Genomic DNA, 22,867 nt, shown 5'->3' with positions numbered 1-22,867 from the left:
CTGGAATTATGATACAGTGAATTATAAGTGAAATAATCTGTCTGTAAACAATTGTTGGAAAGATGACTTGTGTCATGCAGAAAGTAGATGTCCTAACCGACTTGCCAAAACTATAGTTTGTTGACAAGTCATTTGTGGAGTGGTTGAAAAAACAAGTTTTAATGACTCCAACCTAAGTGGATGTAAACTTCCGACTTCAACTTTATATGACCATGTATTTACTACAGGCATGACGAGAGGCTGCAGGCGGCCCAGAAGGGAGGTCCGCACCCCTCATCTAAGACTCCTCCCCCAGACCTCCCCTGCCCACTCAGCAGTTTGGAGTCAGCCTGCAATAGTGAGTATTTAGCCGAGTCCCCTTTAATCGTCCCCTACCCCCCCCCCCCCCAGCCGCTCCATATTTCCACCATGGTGATGCCAACTAATATGATGTACCAATACTGCAAGCCGACTGAACTAGACGTGTTCTGTTTCCAGTATTGGTGAGAAGAACCAGGGTGTTATGATCCCTCCTGTGATGTCCCAGACTGTGTCTTATCTCAAAGACAAAGGTAAGAAGCTAGGAGCTGTCTGGTAGGACCTGTCTGGTAGGACCTTGGATCAGGTACAGGACCTCTACAGTAATAGTTGAGGTAGGACCTTGGATCAGGTACAGGTCCTCTACAGTAATAGTTGAGGTAGGAGCTGTCTGGTAGGACCTTGGATCAGGTACAGGACCTCTACAGTAATAGTTGAGGTAGGAGCTGTCTGCTAGGACCTTGGATCAGGTACAGGACCTCTACAGTAATAGTTGAGGTAGGAGCTGTCTGGTAGGACCTTGGATCAGGTACAGGACCTCTACAGTAATAGTTGAGGTAGGAGCTGTCTGCTAGGACCTTGGATCAGGTACAGGACCTCTACAGTAATAGTTGAGGTAGGAGCTGTCTGGTAGGACCTTGGATCAGGTACAGGACCTCTACAGTAATAGTTGAGGTAGGAGCTGTCTGGTAGGACCTTGGATCAGGTACAGGTCCTCTACAGTAATAGTTGAGGTAGGAGCTGTCTGGTAGGACCTTGGATCAGGTACAGGTCCTCTACAGTAATAGTTGAGGTAGGAGCTGTCTGGTAGGACCTTGGATCAGGTACAGGACCTCTACAGTAATAGTTGAGGTAGGAGCTGTCTGGTAGGACCTTGGATCAGGTACAGGTCCTCTACAGTAATAGTTGAGGTAGGAGCTGTCTGGTAGGACCTTGGATCAGGTACAGGACCTCTACAGTAATAGTTGAGGTAGGAGCTGTCTGGTAGGACCTTGGATCAGGTACAGGACCTCTACAGTAATAGTTGAGGTAGGAGCTATCTGGTAGGACCTTGGATCAGGTACAGGACCTCTACAGTAATAGTTGAGGTAGGAGCTGTCTGGTAGGACCTTGGATCAGGTACAGGTCCTCTACAGTAATAGTTGAGGTAGGAGCTGTCTGGTAGGACCTTGGATCAGGTACAGGACCTCTACAGTAATAGTTGAGGTAGGAGCTGTCTGGTAGGACCTTGGATCAGGTACAGGACCTCTACAGTAATAGTTGAGGTAGGAACTGTCTGGTAGGACCTTGGATCAGGTACAGGACCTCTACAGTAATAGTTGAGGTAGGAGCTGTCTGGTAGGACCTTGGATCAGGTACAGGTCCTCTACAGTAATAGTTGAGGTAGGAGCTGTCTGGTAGGACCTTGGATCAGGTACAGGTCCTCTACAGTAATAGTTGAGGTAGGAGCTGTCTGGTAGGACCTTGGATCAGGTACAGGTCCTCTACAGTAATAGTTGAGGTAGGAGCTGTCTGGTAGGACCTTGGATCAGGTACAGGTCCTCTACAGTAATAGTTGAGGTAGGAGCTGTCTGGTAGGACCTTGGATCAGGTACAGGACCTCTACAGTAATAGTTGAGGTAGGAGCTGTCTGCTAGGACCTTGGATCAGGTACAGGACCTCTACAGTAATAGCTGTTGAAGCCTTTCACTCCCTCCCACCTCTCCTCAGGCCTCCAGACAGAAGGTATGTTCAGGAGGTCCGCTCGTGTTCAGCTCATCAAGGACGTCCAGAAGCTCTACAACCAGGGTGAGATGGAACCACTATAACATCCATAATAACCTTTATAACATCCATAATAACCTTTATAACCTCTATTAGCTCTTTAACCAGAGGGAGATGGAACCTCTATAACATTCATAATACTACATAACATTCATACTAGATACTGTACAGAGAGAGATTTGTAGAAAACATGACAATTGTAACAATCAATAATTCAATTTCAATACTTTTGAATGTAGCATTTGCGTCAGGGTTGTCCATGGAATCGTTTTACTCTGGACTCAGATAGACTTCCTGTGTGCTCAGTATTCATAATGAAGTTCGATGGTCACCATCAGTCAGAGGATGAATTTGTGGTCCAGGTTTTTTAGCTGCTCAGTTAGTCTGTTATCAGGTCTCTGTCTCTCTCTTCCTCAGGGAAGCTCAGTTAGTCTGTTATCAGGTCTCTGTCTCTCTCTTCCTCAGGGGAAGCTCAGTTAGTCTGTTATCAGGTCTCTGTCTCTCTCTTCCTCAGGGGAAGCTCAGTTAGTCTGTTATCAGGTCTCTGTCTCTCTCTTCCTCAGGGGAAGCTCAGTTAGTCTGTTATCAGGTCTCTGTCTTTCTCTTCCTCAGGGGAAGCTCAGTTAGTCTGTTATCAGGTCTCTGTCTCTCTCTTCCTCAGGGGAAGCTCAGTTAGTCTGTTATCAGGTCTCTGTCTCTCTCTTCCTCAGGGGAAGCTCAGTTAGTCTGTTATCAGGTCTCTGTCTCTCTCTTCCTCAGGGGAAGCTCAGTTAGTATGTTATCAGGTCTCTGTCTCTCTCTTCCTCAGGGGAAGCTCAGTTAGTCTGTTATCAGGTCTCTGTCTCTCTCTTCCTCAGGGGAAGCTCAGTTAGTCTGTTATCAGGTCTCTGTCTTTCTCTTCCTCAGGGGAAGCTCAGTTAGTCTGTTATCAGGTCTCTGTCTCTCTCTTCCTCAGGGGAAGCTCAGTTAGTCTGTTATCAGGTCTCTGTCTCTCTTCCTCAGGGAAGCTCAGTTAGTCTGTTATCAGGTCTCTGTCTCTCTCTTCCTCAGGGGAAGCTCAGTTAGTCTGTTATCAGGTCTCTGTCTCTCTCTTCCTCAGGGGAAGCTCAGTTAGTCTGTTATCAGGTCTCTGTCTCTCTTCCTCAGGGGAAGCTCAGTTAGTCTGTTATCAGGTCTCTGTCTCTCTCTTCCTCAGGGGAAGCTCAGTTAGTCTGTTATCAGGTCTCTGTCTCTCTCTTCCTCAGGGAAGCTCAGTTAGTCTGTTATCAGGTCTCTGTCTCTCTCTTCCTCAGGGAAGCTCAGTTAGTCTGTTATCAGGTCTCTGTCTCTCTCTTCCTCAGGGGAAGCTCAGTTAGTCTGTTATCAGGTCTCTGTATAGCTGGTCTATGTGCAGAAAGAAGAGTACAACTCTCTGTCTCTCTTCCTCGGGGAAGCTCAGTCTGTTATCAGGTCTCTGTCTCTCTCTTCCTCAGGGGAAGCTCAGTTAGTCTGTTATCAGGTCTCTGTCTCTCTCTTCCTCAGGGGAAGCTCAGTTAGTCTGTTATCAGGTCTCTGTCTCTCTCTTCCTCAGGGGAAGCTCAGTTAGTCTGTTATCAGGTCTCTGTCTCTCTCTTCCTCAGGGGAAGCTCAGTTAGTCTGTTATCAGGTCTCTGTCTCTCTCTTCCTCAGGGGAAGCTCAGTTAGTCTGTTATCAGGTCTCTGTCTCTCTCTTCCTCAGGGGAAGCTCAGTTATCGGTTATCAGGTCGCTGTCTCTCTCTTCCTCAGGGGAAGCTCAGTTAGTCTGTTATCAGGTCTCTGTCTCTCCTCCTCAGGGAAGCTCAGTTAGTCTGTTATCAGGTCTCTGTCTCTCCTCCTCAGGGGAAGCTCAGTTAGTCTGTTATCAGGTCTCTGTCTCTCTCTTCCTCAGGGAAGCTCAGTTAGTCTGTTATCAGGTCTCTGTCTCTCTCTTCCTCAGAGTAGCTCAGTTAGTCTGTTATCAGGTCTCTGTCTCTCTCTTCCTCAGGGAAGCTCAGTTAGTCTGTTATCAGGTCTCTGTCTCTCCTCCTCAGGGAAGCTCAGTTAGTCTGTTATCAGGTCTCTGTCTCTCCTCCTCAGGGGAAGCTCAGTTAGTCTGTTATCAGGTCTCTGTCTCTCTCTTCCTCAGGGGAAGCTCAGTTAGTCTGTTATCAGGTCTCTGTCTCTCTCTTCCTCAGGGGAAGCTCAGTTAGTCTGTTATCAGGTCTCTGTCTCTCCTCCTCAGGGGAAGCTCAGTTAGTCTGTTATCAGGTCTCTGTCTCTCTCCTCCTCAGGGGAAGCTCAGTTAGTCTGTTATCAGGTCTCTGTCTCTCTCTTCCTCAGGGGAAGCTCAGTTAGTCTGTTATCAGGTCTCTGTCTCTCTCTTCCTCAGGGGAAGCTCAGTTAGTCTGTTATCAGGTCTCTGTCTCTCTCTTCCTCAGGGGAAGCTCAGTTAGTCTGTTATCAGGTCTCTGTCTCTCTCTTCCTCAGGGGAAGCTCAGTTAGTCTGTTATCAGGTCTCTGTCTCTCTCTTCCTCAGGGGAAGCTCAGTTAGTCTGTTATCAGGTCTCTGTCTCTCCTCCTCAGGGAAGCTCAGTTAGTCTGTTATCAGGTCTCTGTCTCTCCTCCTCAGGGAAGCTCAGTTAGTCTGTTATCAGGTCTCTGTCTCTCTCTTCCTCAGGGGAAGCTCAGTTAGTCTGTTATCAGGTCTCTGTCTCTCTTCCTCAGGGAAGCTCAGTTAGTCTGTTATCAGGTCTCTGTCTCTCTCTTCCTCAGGGGAAGCTCAGTTAGTCTGTTATCAGGTCTCTGTCTCTCTCTTCCTCAGGGGAAGCTCAGTTAGTCTGTTATCAGGTCTCTGTCTCTCTCTCTTCCTCAGGGGAAGCTCAGTTAGTCTGTTATCAGGTCTCTGTATAGCTGGTCTATGTGCAGAAAGAAGAGTACAACTCTCTGTCTCTCTTCCTCGGGGAAGCTCAGTCTGTTATCAGGTCTCTGTCTCTCTCTTCCTCAGGGGAAGCTCAGTTAGTCTGTTATCAGGTCTCTGTCTCTCTCTTCCTCAGGGGAAGCTCAGTTAGTCTGTTATCAGGTCTCTGTCTCTCTCTTCCTCAGGGGAAGCTCAGTTAGTCTGTTATCAGGTCTCTGTCTCTCTCTTCCTCAGGGGAAGCTCAGTTAGTCTGTTATCAGGTCTCTGTCTCTCTCTTCCTCAGGGGAAGCTCAGTTAGTCTGTTATCAGGTCTCTGTCTCTCTCTTCCTCAGGGAAGCTCAGTTAGTCTGTTATCAGGTCTCTGTCTCTCTCTTCCTCAGGGGAAGCTCAGTTGGTCTGTTATCAGGTCTCTGTCTCTCTCTTCCTCAGGGAAGCTCAGTTAGTCTGTTATCAGGTCTCTGTCTCTCTCTTCCTCAGGGAAGCTCAGTTAGTCTGTTATCAGGTCTCTGTCTCTCTCTTCCTCAGGGGAAGCTCAGTTAGTCTGTTATCAGGTCTCTGTCTCTCTTCCTCAGGGAAGCTCAGTTAGTCTGTTATCAGGTCTCTGTCTCTCTCTTCCTCAGGGAAGCTCAGTTAGTCTGTTATCAGGTCTCTGTCTCTCTCTTCCTCAGGGGAAGCTCAGTTAGTCTGTTATCAGGTCTCTGTCTCTCTCTTCCTCAGGGGAAGCTCAGTTAGTCTGTTATCAGGTCTCTGTCTCTCTCTTCCTCAGGGGAAGCTCAGTTAGTCGGTTATCAGGTCGCTGTCTCTCTCTTCCTCAGGGGAAGCTCAGTTAGTCTGTTATCAGGTCTCTGTCTCTCCTCCTCAGGGAAGCTCAGTTAGTCTGTTATCAGGTCTCTGTCTCTCCTCCTCAGGGGAAGCTCAGTTAGTCTGTTATCAGGTCTCTGTCTCTCTCTTCCTCAGGGAAGCTCAGTTAGTCTGTTATCAGGTCTCTGTCTCTCTCTTCTTCAGGGAAGCTCAGTTAGTCTGTTATCAGGTCTCTGTCTCTCTCTTCCTCAGGGGAAGCTCAGTTAGTCTGTTATCAGGTCTCTGTCTCTCTCTTCCTCAGGGGAAGCTCAGTTAGTCTGTTATCAGGTCTCTGTCTCTCCTCCTCAGGGGAAGCTCAGTTAGTCTGTTATCAGGTCTCTGTCTCTCTCTTCCTCAGGGAAGCTCAGTTAGTCTGTTATCAGGTCTCTGTCTCTCCTCCTCAGGGAAGCTCAGTTAGTCTGTTATCAGGTCTCTGTATAGCTGGTCTATGTGCAGAAAGAAGAGTACAACTCTCTGTCTCTCTTCCTCGGGGAAGCTCAGTCTGTTATCAGGTCTCTGTCTCTCTTCCTCAGGGAAGCTCAGTTAGTCTGTTATCAGGTCTCTGTCTCTCTCTTCCTCAGGGAAGCTCAGTTAGTCTGTTATCAGGTCTCTGTCTCTCCTCCTCAGGGAAGCTCAGTTAGTCTGTTATCAGGTCTCTGTCTCTCTCTTCCTCAGGGAAGCTCAGTTAGTCTGTTATCAGGTCTCTGTCTCTCTTCCTCAGGGAAGCTCAGTTAGTCTGTTATCAGGTCTCTGTCTCTCCTCCTCAGGGAAGCTCAGTTAGTCTGTTATCAGGTCTCTGTCTCTCTTCCTCAGGGAAGCTCAGTTCGTCTGTTATCAGGTCTCTGTATAGCTGGTCTATGTGCAGAAAGAAGAGTACAACTCTCTGTCTCTCTTCCTCGGGGAAGCTCAGTCTGTTATCAGGTCTCTGTCTCTCTTCCTCAGGGAAGCTCAGTTAGTCTGTTATCAGGTCTCTGTCTCTCTCTTCCTCAGGGAAGCTCAGTTAGTCTGTTATCAGGTCTCTGTCTCTCTCTTCCTCAGGGAAGCTCAGTTAGTCTGTTATCAGGTCTCTGTCTCTCTCTTCCTCAGGGAAGCTCAGTTAGTCTGTTATCAGGTCTCTGTCTCTCTCTTCCTCAGGGAAGCTCAGTTAGTCTGTTATCAGGTCTCTGTCTCTCTTCCTCATGGAAGCTCAGTTAGTCTGTTATCAGGTCTCTGTCTCTCTTCCTCAGGGAAGCTCACTTAGTCTGTTATCAGGTCTCTGTCTCTCCTCCTCAGGGAAGCTCAGTTAGTCTGTTATCAGGTCTCTGTCTCTCTTCCTCAGGGAAGCTCAGTTAGTCTGTTATCAGGTCTCTGTCTCTCCTCCTCAGGGAAGCTCAGTTAGTCTGTTATCAGGTCTCTGTCTCTCTTCCTCAGGGAAGCTCAGTTCGTCTGTTATCAGGTCTCTGTATAGCTGGTCTATGTGCAGAAAGAAGAGTACAACTCTCTGTCTCTCTTCCTCGGGGAAGCTCAGTCTGTTATCAGGTCTCTGTCTCTCTTCCTCAGGGAAGCTCAGTTAGTCTGTTATCAGGTCTCTGTCTCTCTCTTCCTCAGGGAAGCTCAGTTAGTCTGTTATCAGGTCTCTGTCTCTCCTCCTCAGGGAAGCTCAGTTAGTCTGTTATCAGGTCTCTGTCTCTCTCTTCCTCAGGGAAGCTCAGTTAGTCTGTTATCAGGTCTCTGTCTCTCCTCCTCAGGGAAGCTCAGTTAGTCTGTTATCAGGTCTCTGTCTCTCCTCCTCAGGGAAGCTCAGTTAGTCTGTTATCAGGTCTCTGTCTCTCTTCCTCATGGAAGCTCAGTTAGTCTGTTATCAGGTCTCTGTCTCTCTTCCTCAGGGAAGCTCACTTAGTCTGTTATCAGGTCTCTGTCTCTCCTCCTCAGGGAAGCTCAGTTAGTCTGTTATCAGGTCTCTGTCTCTCTTCCTCAGGGAAGCTCAGTTAGTCTGTTATCAGGTCTCTGTCTCTCCTCCTCAGGGAAGCTCAGTTAGTCTGTTATCAGGTCTCTGTCTCTCTTCCTCAGGGAAGCTCAGTTCGTCTGTTATCAGGTCTCTGTATAGCTGGTCTATGTGCAGAAAGAAGAGTACAACTCTCTGTCTCTCTTCCTCGGGGAAGCTCAGTCTGTTATCAGGTCTCTGTCTCTCTTCCTCAGGGAAGCTCAGTTAGTCTGTTATCAGGTCTCTGTCTCTCTCTTCCTCAGGGAAGCTCAGTTAGTCTGTTATCAGGTCTCTGTCTCTCCTCCTCAGGGAAGCTCAGTTAGTCTGTTATCAGGTCTCTGTCTCTCTCTTCCTCAGGGAAGCTCAGTTAGTCTGTTATCAGGTCTCTGTCTCTCCTCCTCAGGGAAGCTCAGTTAGTCTGTTATCAGGTCTCTGTCTCTCCTCCTCAGGGAAGCTCAGTTAGTCTGTTATCAGGTCTCTGTCTCTCTTCCTCAGGGAAGCTCAGTTAGTCTGTTATCAGGTCTCTGTCTCTCCTCCTCAGGGAAGCCAGTGGTGTTTGAGCAGTATGGAGACATCCATGTGCCTGCTGTCATCCTGAAGACCTTCCTCAGAGAGCTTCCTGAACCCCTGCTCACCTTCGCCCTCTACCACCAGATACAGGACATCGTCCGTAAGTACATGTGCCTGCCGAGGCTTTTTTAGCTCTGCAGGGTAACACACTGTTGTAACACACTGTTGTAACACACTGTTGTAACACACTGTTGTAACACACTGTTGTAACACACTGTTGAACACACTGTTGAACACACTGTTGAACACACTGTTGTAACACACTGTTGTAACACACTGTTGTAACACACTGTTGTAACACACTGTTGTGACCCACTGTTGTGACCCACTGTTGTGACACACTGTTGTAACACACTGTTGTAACACACTGTTGAACACACTGTTGTAACACACTGTTGTAACACACTGTTGAACACACTGTTGAACACACTGTTGAACACACTGTTGTAACACACTGTTGTAACACACTGTTGTAACACACTGTTGAACACACTGTTGTAACACACTGTTGTAACACACTGTTGTAACACACTGTTGTAACACACTGTTGTGACACACTGTTGTGACACACTGTTGAACACACTGTTGGAACACACTGTTGTAACACACTGTTGGAACACACTGTTGGAACACACTGTTGGAACACACTGTTGTAACACACTGTTGTAACACACTGTTGTGACACACTGTTGTGACACACTGTTGTAACACACTGTTGAACACACTGTTGTAACACACTGTTGTAACACACTGTTGTAACACACTGTTGTAACACACTGTTGTAACACACTGTTGTGACCCACTGTTGTGACCCACTGTTGTAACACACTGTTGTAACACACTGTTGAACACACTGTTGAACACACTGTTGAACACACTGTTGTAACACACTGTTGGACACACTGTTGGACACACTGTTGTGACACACTGTTGGACACACTGTTGGGACACACTGTTGGGACACACTGTTGGGACACACTGTTGGACACACTGTTGTAACACACTGTTGGGACACACTGTTGTAACACACTGTTGGGACACACTGTTGAACACACTGTTGTAACACACTGTTGTAACACACTGTTGAACACACTGTTGAACACACTGTTGAACACACTGTTGAACACACTGTTGTAACACACTGTTGTGACACACTGTTGTGACACACTGTTGTGACACACTGTTGTAACACACTGTTGTAACACATTGTTGTGACACACTGTTGTGACCCACTGTTGTAACACACTGTTGTAACACACTGTTGTAACACACTGTTGTGACACACTGTTGTGACACACTGTTGTGACACACTGTTGTGACACACTGTTGTGACACACTGTTGTGACACACTGTTGTGACCCACTGTTGTAACACACTGTTGTAACACACTGTTGTAACACACTGTTGTAACACACTGTTGTAACACACTGTTGAACACACTGTTGGAACACACTGTTGGAACACACTGTTGGAACACACTGTTGGAACACACTGTTGGAACACACTGTTGGAACACACTGTTGGAACACACTGTGGAACACACTGTTGGAACACACTGTTGGAACACACTGTTGTAACACACTGTTGTAACACACTGTTGGAACACACTGTTGGACACACTGTTGTGAGACGGGTCCAATAATATTCGTTTTATGCTGACGGAGAGTTTCTCCGTCAGCATCGTTCACACGCCCTCTTAAGCCTTAGCTCCACCCATCTCTTTAAAATGTCACATGTCGATGGCTCTCTCGTTGTCGACGACGGCTCTCTCGTCGTCAGTCGACGGTCTCTCGTCGTCGTCGACGGCTCTCTCTCTGTCGTCGTCGACGGCTCTCTCTCTGTCGTCGTCGACGGCTCTCTCTCTGTCGTCGTCGACGGCTCTCTCTCTGTCGTCGTCGACGGCTCTCTCTCTGTCGTCGTCGACGGCTCTCTCTCGTTGTCGACGACGGCTCTCTCGTTGTCGACGACGGCTCTCTCGTTGTCGACGACGGCTCTCTCGTTGTCGACGACGGCTCTCTCTCTGTCGTCGTCGATGGCTCTCTCTCTGTCGTCGTCGACGGCTCTCTCTGTTGAGAGAGACTCGTGATTCGAAATGGTCGGTGATTTGTTTATTTTCTTGGCTTTCAAAGATTTTCGAAAGGCAGGGCAGGATGGATATAGGTCTATAACAGTTTGGGTCTAGAGTGTCTCCCCCTTTGAAGAGGGGGATGACCGCTGCAGCTTTCCAATCTTTGGGGATCTCAGATGATACAAAAAAGAGATTGAACAGGCTAGTAATAGGGATTGCAACAATATCGGCGGATACATTTAGAAAGAGAGGGTCCAGATTGTCTAGCCCGGCTGTTTTGTAGGGATCCAGGTTTTGCAGCTCTTTCAGAACATCAGCTATCTAGATTTGGGTGAAGGAGAAGCGGGGGGAAGGGGGGCTTGGGCAAGTTTCTGCGGGAGATGCAGAGCTGTTGGCCGGGGTTGGGGTAGCCAGGTGGAAAGCATTGCCAGCCGTAGAAAAATTCTTATTGAAATCATCGATTATCGTAGATTTATCAGTGGTAACAGTGTTTCCTATCCTCAGTGCAGTGGGCAGCTGGGAGGAGGTGCTCTTATTCTCCATGGACTTTACAGGGTCCCAAAACGTTTTGGAGTTTGTGCTACAGGATGCAAATTTCTGTTTGAAAAAGCTAGCCTTAGCTTTCCTAACTGACTGTGTATATTTGTTCCTAACTTCCTGGGAAAGTTGCATATCGCGGGGGCTATTCGATGCTAATTCAGTACGCCACAGGATGTTTTTGTGCTGGTCAAGGGCAGTCTGGGGTGAACCAAGGGCTATATCTGTTCTTAGTTGTACATTTTTTGAAAGGGGCATGCTTATTTAAGATGGTGAGGAAGGCACTTTTAAAGAATAACCAGGCATCCTCTACTGACGGGATGAGGTCAATATCCTTCCAGGATACCCGGGCCAGGTCGAAAAGAAAGGCCTACTAGCTGAAGTGTTTTAGGGAGCGTTTGACAGTGATGAGTGGAGGTCGTTTGACCGCAGACCCATTACGGACGCAGACAATGAGGCAGTGATCGCTGAGATCCTGGTTGAAAACAGCAGAGGTGTATTTAGAGGGCAAGTTGGTCAGGATGATATCTATGAGAGTGCACATGGTTACGGATTTAGGGTTGTACCTGGTAGGTTCCTTGATCATTTGTGTGATCGTAGGACGGACAGGGTGTTAAGCATATCCCAGTTTAGGTCAACATTGGAATTCATATCTCCAGATCCCAGAAGTTTGTGAAGTAGAAACTTGCAACAATATACTCATTTAACGACCCTACTGTGAAGTAGGAACCTGCATCAATTGCCCAACTTCCTGAATTGGGTCACATATGAAACCGACCGTGGTGACCCAGTCTATCTGAACTGAAAAGAGAACCTCAACATGCATTGTAATGTGTGACATACAGCTTGTTGTTCCAGGAGTGGAGAGCAGCCTACGAGTGACCACCTGTAAACACATCCTAGAGAGTCTACCAGAACACAACTACATGGTGTTGAAGTACCTGCTCTGTTTCCTGAACATGGTAACAGCACCGCACGACAACGCACAACACCGCACCGGCAACACACAACGCAACACACCACACCGTACGGAAACACACCACACCGCACGGCAACACACCGCAACACATAACGCTGCACGGAAACACACAGCACCGCACGACAACGCACCGCACCGCACGGCGACACACAACACCGCACCGGCAACACACAACACCGCACCGGCAACACACAACGCAACACACCACACCGTACGGAAACACACCACACCGCACGGCAACACACCGCAACACATAACGCTGCACGGAAACACACAGCACCGCACGACAACGCACAACACCGCACGGCGACACACAACACCGCACGGCGACACACCGCAACACACAACGCTGCACGGCAACACAACGCAACACACAACACCGCACGGCAACACACCGCAACACACAACACCGTACGGAAACACACAACACCGCACGGCAACACACCACAACACACAACACCGCACGGCAACACACCACAACACACAACACCGCACGGCAACACACCACAACACACAACACCGTGCAACAACGCAACACCGCACGGCGACACACCACAACACCGCACGGCGACACACCACAACACCGCACGGCAACACACCACAACACCGCACGGCAACACACCACAACACCGCACGGCGACACACCACAACACCGCACGGCAACGCACAACGCTGCACGGCAACACACCGCAACACACAACACCGCACGGCAACACACAACACCGCACGGCAACACACAACACTACATGGAAACACACAACGCTGCACGGCAACACACCGCACGGCGACACACCACGCCACACGGCAACACACAACGCCGCACGGCAACACACCACAACAGACAACACCGCACGGCAACACACAACGCTGCACGGAAACACACAACGCTGCACGGAAACACACAACGCTGCACGGCAACACGCCGCACGGCGACACACCATGCCGCACGGCAACCACACCACGCCACACGGCAACACACCACGGCAACACACAACACCGCAACAGACAACACCGCAACACACATTTACATTTTACATTTTAGTCATTTAGCAGACGCTCTTATCCAGAGCGACTTACAGTAAGTAGTGAATGCATACATTTCATACATTTTTTTATTTATTTTTTTTAAAATTATTATTATTTTTTCTCCGTACTGGTCCCCCGTGGGAATCGAACCCACAACCCTGGCGTTGCAAACACCATGCTCTACCAACTGAGCCACACGGGACTACACACGACACCGCACGGCAACACCGCACGGCAACACCGCACGGCAACACCGCACGGCAACACCGCACGGCAACACACGGCAACATAGTGCTGAAGTACCGCTCTGCTTTCTCTTCGTGATCAGAACCACGTCATTAAACAGAACACCATTATCCTTCTATCGGGCTGCACGGCTGATGTTCTGGCCCGTCTCCACAATACAACCCAGCTGCCAAAACATCTCGCTTTGGTCCTTCATATGAAGACAGTCTCTTTACACAATGTAATGTCCTTAAAATACAACATCTCAAAGGGCTTTGGTCCTTCATATGAAGACAGTCTCTTTACACAATGTAATGTCCTTAAAATACAACATCTCAAAGGGCTTTGGTCCTTCATATGAAGACAGTCTCTTTACACAATGTAATGTCCTTAAAATACAACATCTCAAAGGGCTTTGGTCCTTCATATGAAGACAGTCTCTTTACACAATGTAATGTCCTTAAAATACAACATCTCAAAGGGCTTTGGTCCTTCATATGAAGACAGTCTCTTTACACAATGTAATGTCCTTAAAATACAACATCTCAAAGGGCTTTGGTCCTTCATATGAAGACAGTCTCTTTACACAATGTAATGTCCTTAAAATACAACATCTCAAAGCCCACAGAATAAATATTACTGAAAATGCCTGTTTTTTTTTGGGGGGGCGGGCTGTAAATCAAAATGCACAGCGAAATGAATGGCGTGTAGACGTTTTAGGACAAAAACAAAAAACGGACCACTACAATAATATTCCACTGTTGCGAAAAATCAAACCCACTTCCCCTCTGTCCCGTGTGAAACGCTGAGCTTTCAATTGTAGAAACCCTTCTCTCCAGAACTAACCCACAAGGCCTCAGACAGGAAGACTGCAGGTGTGTCCCAAACAGCACCCTGGCCCCTATATAGTGCACTACTTTTAACCAGGAGCCGTAGGGAATAGGGAGCCATTTTGGGATGAGGGCTTGCTCTGATCCAGATCGTAAAGACTCCCAGGCTATGTATAAAGTTCTCCGGTAGACAGAATAATGCTGAGCATCACTCTCTGAGACTTTACATTCACTTCTCATGGTGATGTTAATATAATGCTGCTTGTCTGTAACCCGCAGGTTAATATGGTGAGACTGTATTAGACTGTATCATCTAGTCAGATCTCTCCTGGGTGACCGGGCTGATGGGAGACTGGTTACCAGACCGGGCTGATGGGGAGACTGGTTACCAGACCGGGCTGATGGGAGACTGGTTACCAGACCGGGCTGACGGGGGAGACTGGTTACCAGACCGGGCTGATGGGAGACTGGTTACCAGACCGGGCTGACGGGGGAGACTGGTTACCAGACCGGGCTGACGGGGAGACTGGTTACCAGACCGGGCTGACGGGGAGACTGGTTACCAGACCGGGCTGATGGGAGACTGGTTACCAGACCGGGCTGATGGGGGAGACTGGTTACCAGACCGGGCTGACGGGGGAGACTGGTTACCAGACCGGGCTGACGGGGGAGACTGGTTACCAGACCGGGCTGACGGGGAGACTGGTTACCAGACCGGGCTGACGGGGAGACTGGTTACCAGACCGGGCTGACGGGGAGACTGGTTACCAGACCGGGCTGACGGGGGAGACTGGTTACCAGACCGGGCTGACGGGGAGACTGGTTACCAGACCGGGCTGACGGGGGAGACTGGTTACCAGACCGGGCTGACGGGGAGACTGGTTACCAGACCGGGCTGACGGGGGAGACTGGTTACCAGACCGGGCTGACGGGGGAGACTGGTTACCAGACCGAGCTGATGGGAGACTGGTTACCAGACCGGGCTGATGGGGAGACTGGTTACCAGACCGGGCTGATGGGAGACTGGTTACCAGACCGGGCTGATGGGAGACTGGTTACCAGACCGGGCTGATGGGAGACTGGTTACCAGACCGGGCTGATGGGAGACTGGTTACCAGACCGGGCTGATGGGAGACTGGTTACCAGACCGGGCTGATGGGGAGACTGGTTACCAGACCGGGCTGATGGGAGACTGGTTACCAGACCGGGCTGATGGGAGACTGGTTACCAGACCGGGCTGACGGGGAGACTGGTTACCAGACCGGGCTGACGGGGAGACTGGTTACCAGACCGGGCTGATGGGAGACTGGTTACCAGACCGGGCTGATGGGAGACTGGTTACCAGACCGGGCTGATGGGGAGACTGGTTACCAGACCGGGCTGATGGGAGACTGGTTACCAGACCGGGCTGATGGGGAGACTGGTTACCAGACCGGGCTGATGGGGAGACTGGTTACCAGACCGGGCTGATGGGGGAGACTGGTTACCAGACCGGGCTGATGGGAGACTGGTTACCAGACCGGGCTGATGGGAGACTGGTTACCAGACCGGGCTGATGGGGGAGACTGGTTACCAGACCGGGCTGATGGGAGACTGGTTACCAGACCGGGCTGATGGGAGACTGGTTACCAGACCGGGCTGATGGGGAGACTGGTTACCAGACCGGGCTGATGGGGGAGACTGGTTACCAGACCGGGCTGATGGGAGACTGGTTACCAGACCGGGCTGATGGGGGAGACTGGTTACCAGACCGGGCTGATGGGAGACTGGTTACCAGACCGGGCTGATGGGAGACTGGTTACCAGACCGGGCTGATGGGGGAGACTGGTTACCAGACCGGGCTGATGGGAGACTGGTTACCAGACCGGGCTGATGGGAGACTGGTTACCAGACCGGGCTGATGGGAGGCTGTTAAAGGGCTTTTTTGTGGATTAGCAGGCTTCTGTTCCACCATGTACTGTGTCAAACCAATAGGAGTAAAATACATTCCTGGAATAACAGGTCTTCTGTTGTCATACAGATCATTAGGATGTTGCCATTTTATATGTGGACTAGGTTGAATGGCAGGCAGTCTGTTTAGTCATGATCAAGTGTAAACACTTTCTCTCTCTCTCTCTCTCTCCCTCTTCTCCTCCCTTCCTCCTCCTCCTCCAGGTCTCTCAGCAGAGTATCGTCAACAAGATGTCTCCCTCCAACCTGGCTTGTGTGTTTGGTGTCAATCTGTCCTGGCCTTCTCAGGGTTCTGTCTCTCTGACATCTCTAACGCCGCTCAACATCTTCACTGAGATCCTTATAGAACATTATCATACAGTCTTCAGCTCCCGCTGCCCACAAGCAGAGGTACTGCCCTGATACCTGCCCTGATACCTGCCCTGATACCTGCCCTGATACCTGCCCTGATACCTGCCCTGATACCAGCCCTGATACCTGCCCTGATACCAGCCCTGGTACCTGCCCTGGTACCAGCCCTGATACCAGCCCTGATACCTGCCCCTGATACCTGCCCCTGATACCTGCCCTGATACCAGCCCTGATACCAGCCCTGATACCAGCCCTGATACCTGCCCCTGATACCCGCCCTGATACCAGCCCTGATACCTGCCCCTGATACCTGCCCCTGATACCTGCCCCTGATACCAGCCCTGATACCAGCCCTGATACCTGCCCTGATACCAGCCCTGATACCAGCCCTGATACCTGCCCTGATACCAGCCCTGATACCAGCCCTGATACCCGCCCTGATACCAGCCCTGATACCAGCCCCTGATACCTGCCCTGATACCAGCCCTGATACCTGCCCCTGATACCTGCCCCTGATACCTGCCCTGATACCTGCCCTGATACCAGCCCTGATACCAGCCCTGATACCCGCCCTGATACCAGCCCTGATACCAGCCCTGATACCAGCCCTGATACCTGCCCTGATACCAGCCCTGATACCAGCCCTGATACCTGCCCCTGATACCCGCCCTGATACCAGCCCTGATACCTGCCCCTGATACCTGCCCCTGATACCTGCCCCTGATACCTGCCCCTGATACCAGCCCTGATACCAGCCCTGATACCTGCCCTGATACCAGCCCTGATACCAGCCCTGATACCTGCCCTGATACCAGCCCCTGATACCAGCCCTGATACCCGCCCTGATACCAGCCCTGATACCAGCCCTGATACCTGCCCCTGATACCCGCCCTGATACCAGCCCTGATACCTGCCCCTGATACCTGCCCCTGATACCTGCCCTGATACCTGCCCTGATACCAGCCCTGATACCCGCCCTGATACCAGCCCTGATACCAGCCCTGATACCAGCCCTGATACCTGCCCTGATACCAGCCCTGATACCAGCCCTGATACCTGCCCTGATACCAGCCCTGATACCAGCCCCTGATACCCGCCCTGATACCAGCCCTGATACCAGCCCTGATGCCAGCCCTGGTACCTGCCCTGATACCCGCCCTGATACCTGCCCTGATACCCGCCCTGATACCTGCCCCAGATACCAGCCCTGGTGCCAGCCCTGATACCCGCCCTGATACCCGCCCTGATACCAGCCCTGATACCAGCCCTGATACCTGCCCCAGATACCAGCCCTGATACCTGCCCTGATACCTGCCCTGATACCAGCCCTGATACCTGCCCTGATACCCGCCCTGATACCTGCCCTGATACCAGGCACAGCCAACCACCGCACGGACAGGCTCCACTACACAGCCAACCACCCCACAGACAGGCTCCACTACACAGCCAGACACCCCACAGACAGGCTCCACTACACAGCCAACCACCCCACGGACAGGCTCCACTACACAGCCAACCACCCCACAGACAGGCTCCACTACACAGCCAACCACCGCACGGACAGGCTCCACTACACAGCCAACCACCCCACAGACAGGCTCCACTACACAGCCAGACACCCCACAGACAGGCTCCACTACACAGCCAACCACCCCACAGACAGGCTCCACTACACAGCCAGACACCCCACAGACAGGCTCCACTACACAGCCAGACACCCCACAGACAGGCTCCACTACACAGCCAACCACCCCACGGACAGGCTCCACTACACAGCCAACCACCCCACAGACAGGCTCCACTACACAGCCAACCACCCCACAGACAGGCTCCACTACACAGCCAACCACCCCACGGACAGGCTCCACTACACAGCCAACCACCCCACGGACAGGCTCCACTACACAGCCAACCACCCCACAGACAGGCTCCACTACACAGCCAACCACCGCACGGACAGGCTCCACTACACAGCCAACCACCCCACAGACAGGCTCCACTACACAGCCAACCACCGCACAGACAGGCTCCACTACACAGCCAACCACCCCACAGACAGGCTCCACTACACAGCCAACCACCCCACAGACAGGCTCCACTACACAGCCAACCACCCCACAGACAGGCTCCACTACACAGCCAACCACCCCACAGACAGGCTCCACTACACAGCCAGACACCTTGCTACTCAACCCAACAAAACGGACACGCTGTGATTGCCTCCTGGGATGACCTGTTTTGAAGAATGTCCCGACCACCTGTTGCTCCTGAGACAAGATGGCTCCCAGAATCAGTTCCTTTTCCTTTTCTCCCGTGACATAATCCAGTTTGTTTTGCTACATTACTGACTGACATGTTGTTGCAGTGTCATGTACACATTTAAAGTGGCGGTTAAATAAAAAAACAACAACATTGACAACTTTCATAACAGTTACATACCAATATATATTTTTAATTAAAAATAAATAAAAAAATAAAAAAATGTGTTGTTAAATGACTAGCCTGCTCATATGGTTCTTGAACATTTAGTTTGTCAGCAGATTGTGGTTTTCCTGCTGGAGTTAGATCTATACTGCCCCCTACTGTAATAACAACAGGTCTATACTGCCCCCTACTGGAGTAACAACAGGTCTATACTGCCCCCTACTGTAGTAACAACAGGTCTATACTGCCCCCTGCTGTAGTAACAACAGGTCTATACTGCCCCCTACTGGAGTAACAACAGGTCTATACTGCCCCCTACTGTAGTAACAACAGGTCTATACTGCCCCCTACTGGAGTAACAACAGGTCTATACTGCCCCCTACTGGAGTAACAACAGGTCTATACTGCCCCCTACTGGAGTAACAACAGGTCTATACTGCCCCCTACTGGAGTAACAACAGGTCTATACTGCCCCCCTACTGGAGTAACAACAGGTCTATACTGCCCCCCTACTGGAGTAACAACAGGTCTATACTGCCCCCCTACTGGAGTAACAACAGGTCTATACTGCCCCCTACTGGAGTAACAACAGGACTATACTGCCCCCCTACTGGAGTAACAGGTCTATACTGCCCCCTACTGTAGTAACAACAGGTCTATACTGCCCCCTACTGGAGTAACAACAGGTCTATACTGCCCCCTACTGGAGTAACAACAGGTCTATACTGCCCCCTACTGTAGTAACAACAGGTCTATACTGCCCCCTACTGTAGTAACAACAGGTCTATACTGCCCCCTACTGGAGTAACAACAGGACTATACTGCCCCCTACTGGAGTAACAACAGGTCTATACTGCCCCCTACTGTAGTAACAACAGGTCTATACTGCCCCCTACTGTAGTAACAACAGGTCTATACTGCCCCCTACTGTAGTAACAACAGGTCTATACTGCCCCCTACTGGAGTAACAACAGGTCTATACTGCCCCCCTACTGTAGTAACAACAGGTCTATACTGCCCCCTACTGGAGTAACAACAGGTCTATACTGCCCCCCTACTGGAGTAACAACAGGTCTATACTGCCCCCCTACTGTAGTAACAACAGGTCTATACTGCCCCCTACTGGAGTAACAACAGGTCTATACTGCCCCCCTACTGGAGTAACAACAGGTCTATACTGCCCCCTGCTGGAGTAACAACAGGTCTATACTGCCCCCCTACTGTAGTAACAACAGGTCTATACTGCCCCCTACTGGAGTAACAACAGGTCTATACTGCCCCCTACTGTAGTAACAACAGGTCTATACTGCCCCCTACTGGAGTAACAACAGGTCTATACTGCCCCCTACTGGAGTAACAACAGGTCTATACTGCCCCCTGCTGGAGTAACAACAGGTCTATACTGCCCCCTACTGTAGTAACAACAGGTCTATACTGCCCCCTGCTGTAGTAACAACAGGTCTATACTGCCCCCCTGCTGGAGTAACAACAGGTCTATACTGCCCCCTACTGGAGTAACAACAGGTCTATACTGCCCCCTACTGGAGTAACAACAGGTCTATACTGCCCCCTACTGTAGTAACAACAGGTCTATACTGCCCCCTACTGTAGTAACAACAGGTCTATACTGCCCCCTACTGTAGTAACAACAGGTCTATACTGCCCCCTACTGGAGTAACAACAGGTCTATACTGCCCCCTACTGGAGTAACAACAGGTCTATACTGCCCCTACTGTAGTAACAACAGGTCTATACTGCCCCCTACTGGAGTAACAACAGGTCTATACTGCCCCCTCCTGTAGTAACAACAGGTCTATACTGCCCCCTACTGGAGTAACAACAGGTCTATACTGCCCCCTACTGTAGTAACAACAGGTCTATACTGCCCCCTACTGTATTAACAACAGGTCTATACTGCCCCCTACTGGAGTAACAACAGGTCTATACTGCCCCCTACTGTAGTAACAACAGGTCTATACTGCCACCTACTGTAGTAACAACAGGTCTATACTGCCCCCTACTGTAGTAACAACAGGTCTATACTGCCCCCTACTGGAGTAACAACAGGTCTATACTGCCCCCTACTGGAGTAACAACAGGTCTATACTGCCCCCCTACTGGAGTAACAACAGGTCTATACTGCCCCCTACTGTAGTAACAACAGGTCTATACTGCCCCCTACTGTAGTAACAACAGGTCTATACTGCCCCCCTACTGGAGTAACAACAGGTCTATACTGCCGTCTACTGGAGTAACAACAGGTCTATACTGCCCCCCTACTGTAGTAACAACAGGTCTATACTGCCCCCTACTGTAGTAACAACAGGTCTATACTGCCCCCTACTGTAGTAACAACAGGTCTATACTGCCCCCTACTGTAGTAACAACAGGTCTATACTGCCCCCTACTGTAGTAACAACAGGTCTATACTGCCCCCTGCTGTAGTAACAACAGGTCTATACTGCCCCCTACTGGAGTAACAACAGGTCTATACTGCCCCCTACTGTAGTAACAACAGGTCTATACTGCCCCCTACTGTAGTAACAACAGGTCTATACTGCCCCCTACTGGAGTAACAACAGGTCTATACTGCCCCCTACTGTAGTAACAACAGGTCTATACTGCCACCTACTGTAGTAACAACAGGTCTATACTGCCCCCTACTGGAGTAACAACAGGTCTATACTGCCCCCTACTGGAGTAACAACAGGTCTATACTGCCCCCTACTGTAGTAACAACAGGTCTATACTGCCCCCTACTGTAGTAACAACAGGTCTATACTGCCCCCTACTGGAGTAACAACAGGTCTATACTGCCGTCTACTGGAGTAACAACAGGTCTATACTGCCCCCCTACTGGAGTAACAACAGGTCTATACTGCCCCCTACTGTAGTAACAACAGGTCTATACTGCCCCCTACTGGAGTAACAACAGGTCTATACTGCCCCCTACTGTAGTAACAACAGGTCTATACTGCCACCTACTGTAGTAACAACAGGTCTATACTGCCCCCTACTAGAGTAACAACAGGTCTATACTGCCCCCTACTGGAGTAACAACAGGTCTATACTGCCCCCTACTGTAGTAACAACAGGTCTATACTGCCCCCTACTGTAGTAACAACAGGTCTATACTGCCCCCTACTGGAGTAACAACAGGTCTATACTGCCGTCTACTGGAGTAACAACAGGTCTATACTGCCCCCTACTGGAGTAACAACAGGTCTATACTGCCCCCTACTGTAGTAACAACAGGTCTATACTGCCCCCTACTGGAGTAACAACAGGTCTATACTGCCCCCTACTGTAGTAACAACAGGTCTATACTGCCCCTACTGGAGTAACAACAGGTCTATACTGCCCCTACTGTAGTAACAACAGGTCTATACTGCCCCCTACTGTAGTAACAACAGGTCTATACTGCCCCCTACTGGAGTAACAACAGGTCTATACTGCCCCCCTACTGGAGTAACAACAGGTCTATACTGCCCCCTACTGTAGTAACAACAGGTCTATACTGCCCCCTACTGGAGTAACAACAGGTCTATACTGCCCCCTACTGTAGTAACAACAGGTCTATACTGCCCCCTACTGGAGTAACAACAGGTCTATACTGCCCCCTACTGTAGTAACAACAGGTCTATACTGCCCCCTACTGTAGTAACAACAGGTCTATACTGCCCCCTACTGGAGTAACAACAGGTCTATACTGCCCCCTACTGTAGTAACAACAGGTCTATACTGCCCCCTACTGGAGTAACAACAGGTCTATACTGCCCCCTACTGGAGTAACAACAGGTCTATACTGCCCCCCTACTGTAGTAACAACAGGTCTATACTGCCCCCTACTGGAGTAACAACAGGTCTATACTGCCCCCTACTGGAGTAACAACAGGTCTATACTGCCCCCTACTGTAGTAACAGCAGGTCTATACTGCCCCCTACTGTAGTAACAACAGGTCTATACTGCCCCCTACTGGAGTAACAACAGGTCTATACTGCCCCTACTGTAGTAACAACAGGTCTATACTGCCCCCTACTGGAGTAACAACAGGTCTATACTGCCCCTACTGTAGTAACAACAGGTCTATACTGCCCCCTACTGGAGTAACAACAGGTCTATACTGC

The 22,867-nt window shown here is 50.1% G+C and overlaps 1 protein-coding gene and 1 pseudogene across 1 annotated transcript; both read left to right on the top strand.

Annotated features, from left to right (window-relative positions):
- The window catches only part of LOC123728297 (rho GTPase-activating protein 8-like), a 124,181-nt pseudogene extending 107,709 nt beyond the window's left edge, over positions 1-16,472 (top strand).
- Positions 16,473-17,440: 968 nt separating this feature from the next.
- Positions 17,441-18,785, top strand: LOC123728096 (histidine-rich protein PFHRP-II-like). Its single transcript, XM_045698678.1, has 3 exons — positions 17,441-17,452; positions 17,599-18,426; positions 18,460-18,785. The coding sequence occupies exons 1-3, from the start codon at positions 17,441-17,443 to the stop codon at positions 18,529-18,531; spliced, it is 912 nt and encodes a 303-aa protein (XP_045554634.1). The 3' UTR covers positions 18,532-18,785.
- Positions 18,786-22,867: the final 4,082 nt, after the last annotated feature.

This window comes from Salmo salar, chromosome ssa17 (assembly GCF_905237065.1).
Source record: "Salmo salar chromosome ssa17, Ssal_v3.1, whole genome shotgun sequence".
Classification (NCBI taxonomy): domain Eukaryota; kingdom Metazoa; phylum Chordata; class Actinopteri; order Salmoniformes; family Salmonidae; genus Salmo; species Salmo salar.
The sequence above is the reverse complement of the archived record's forward strand: the minus strand, read 5'-3'. Positions and strand labels throughout refer to the sequence as shown.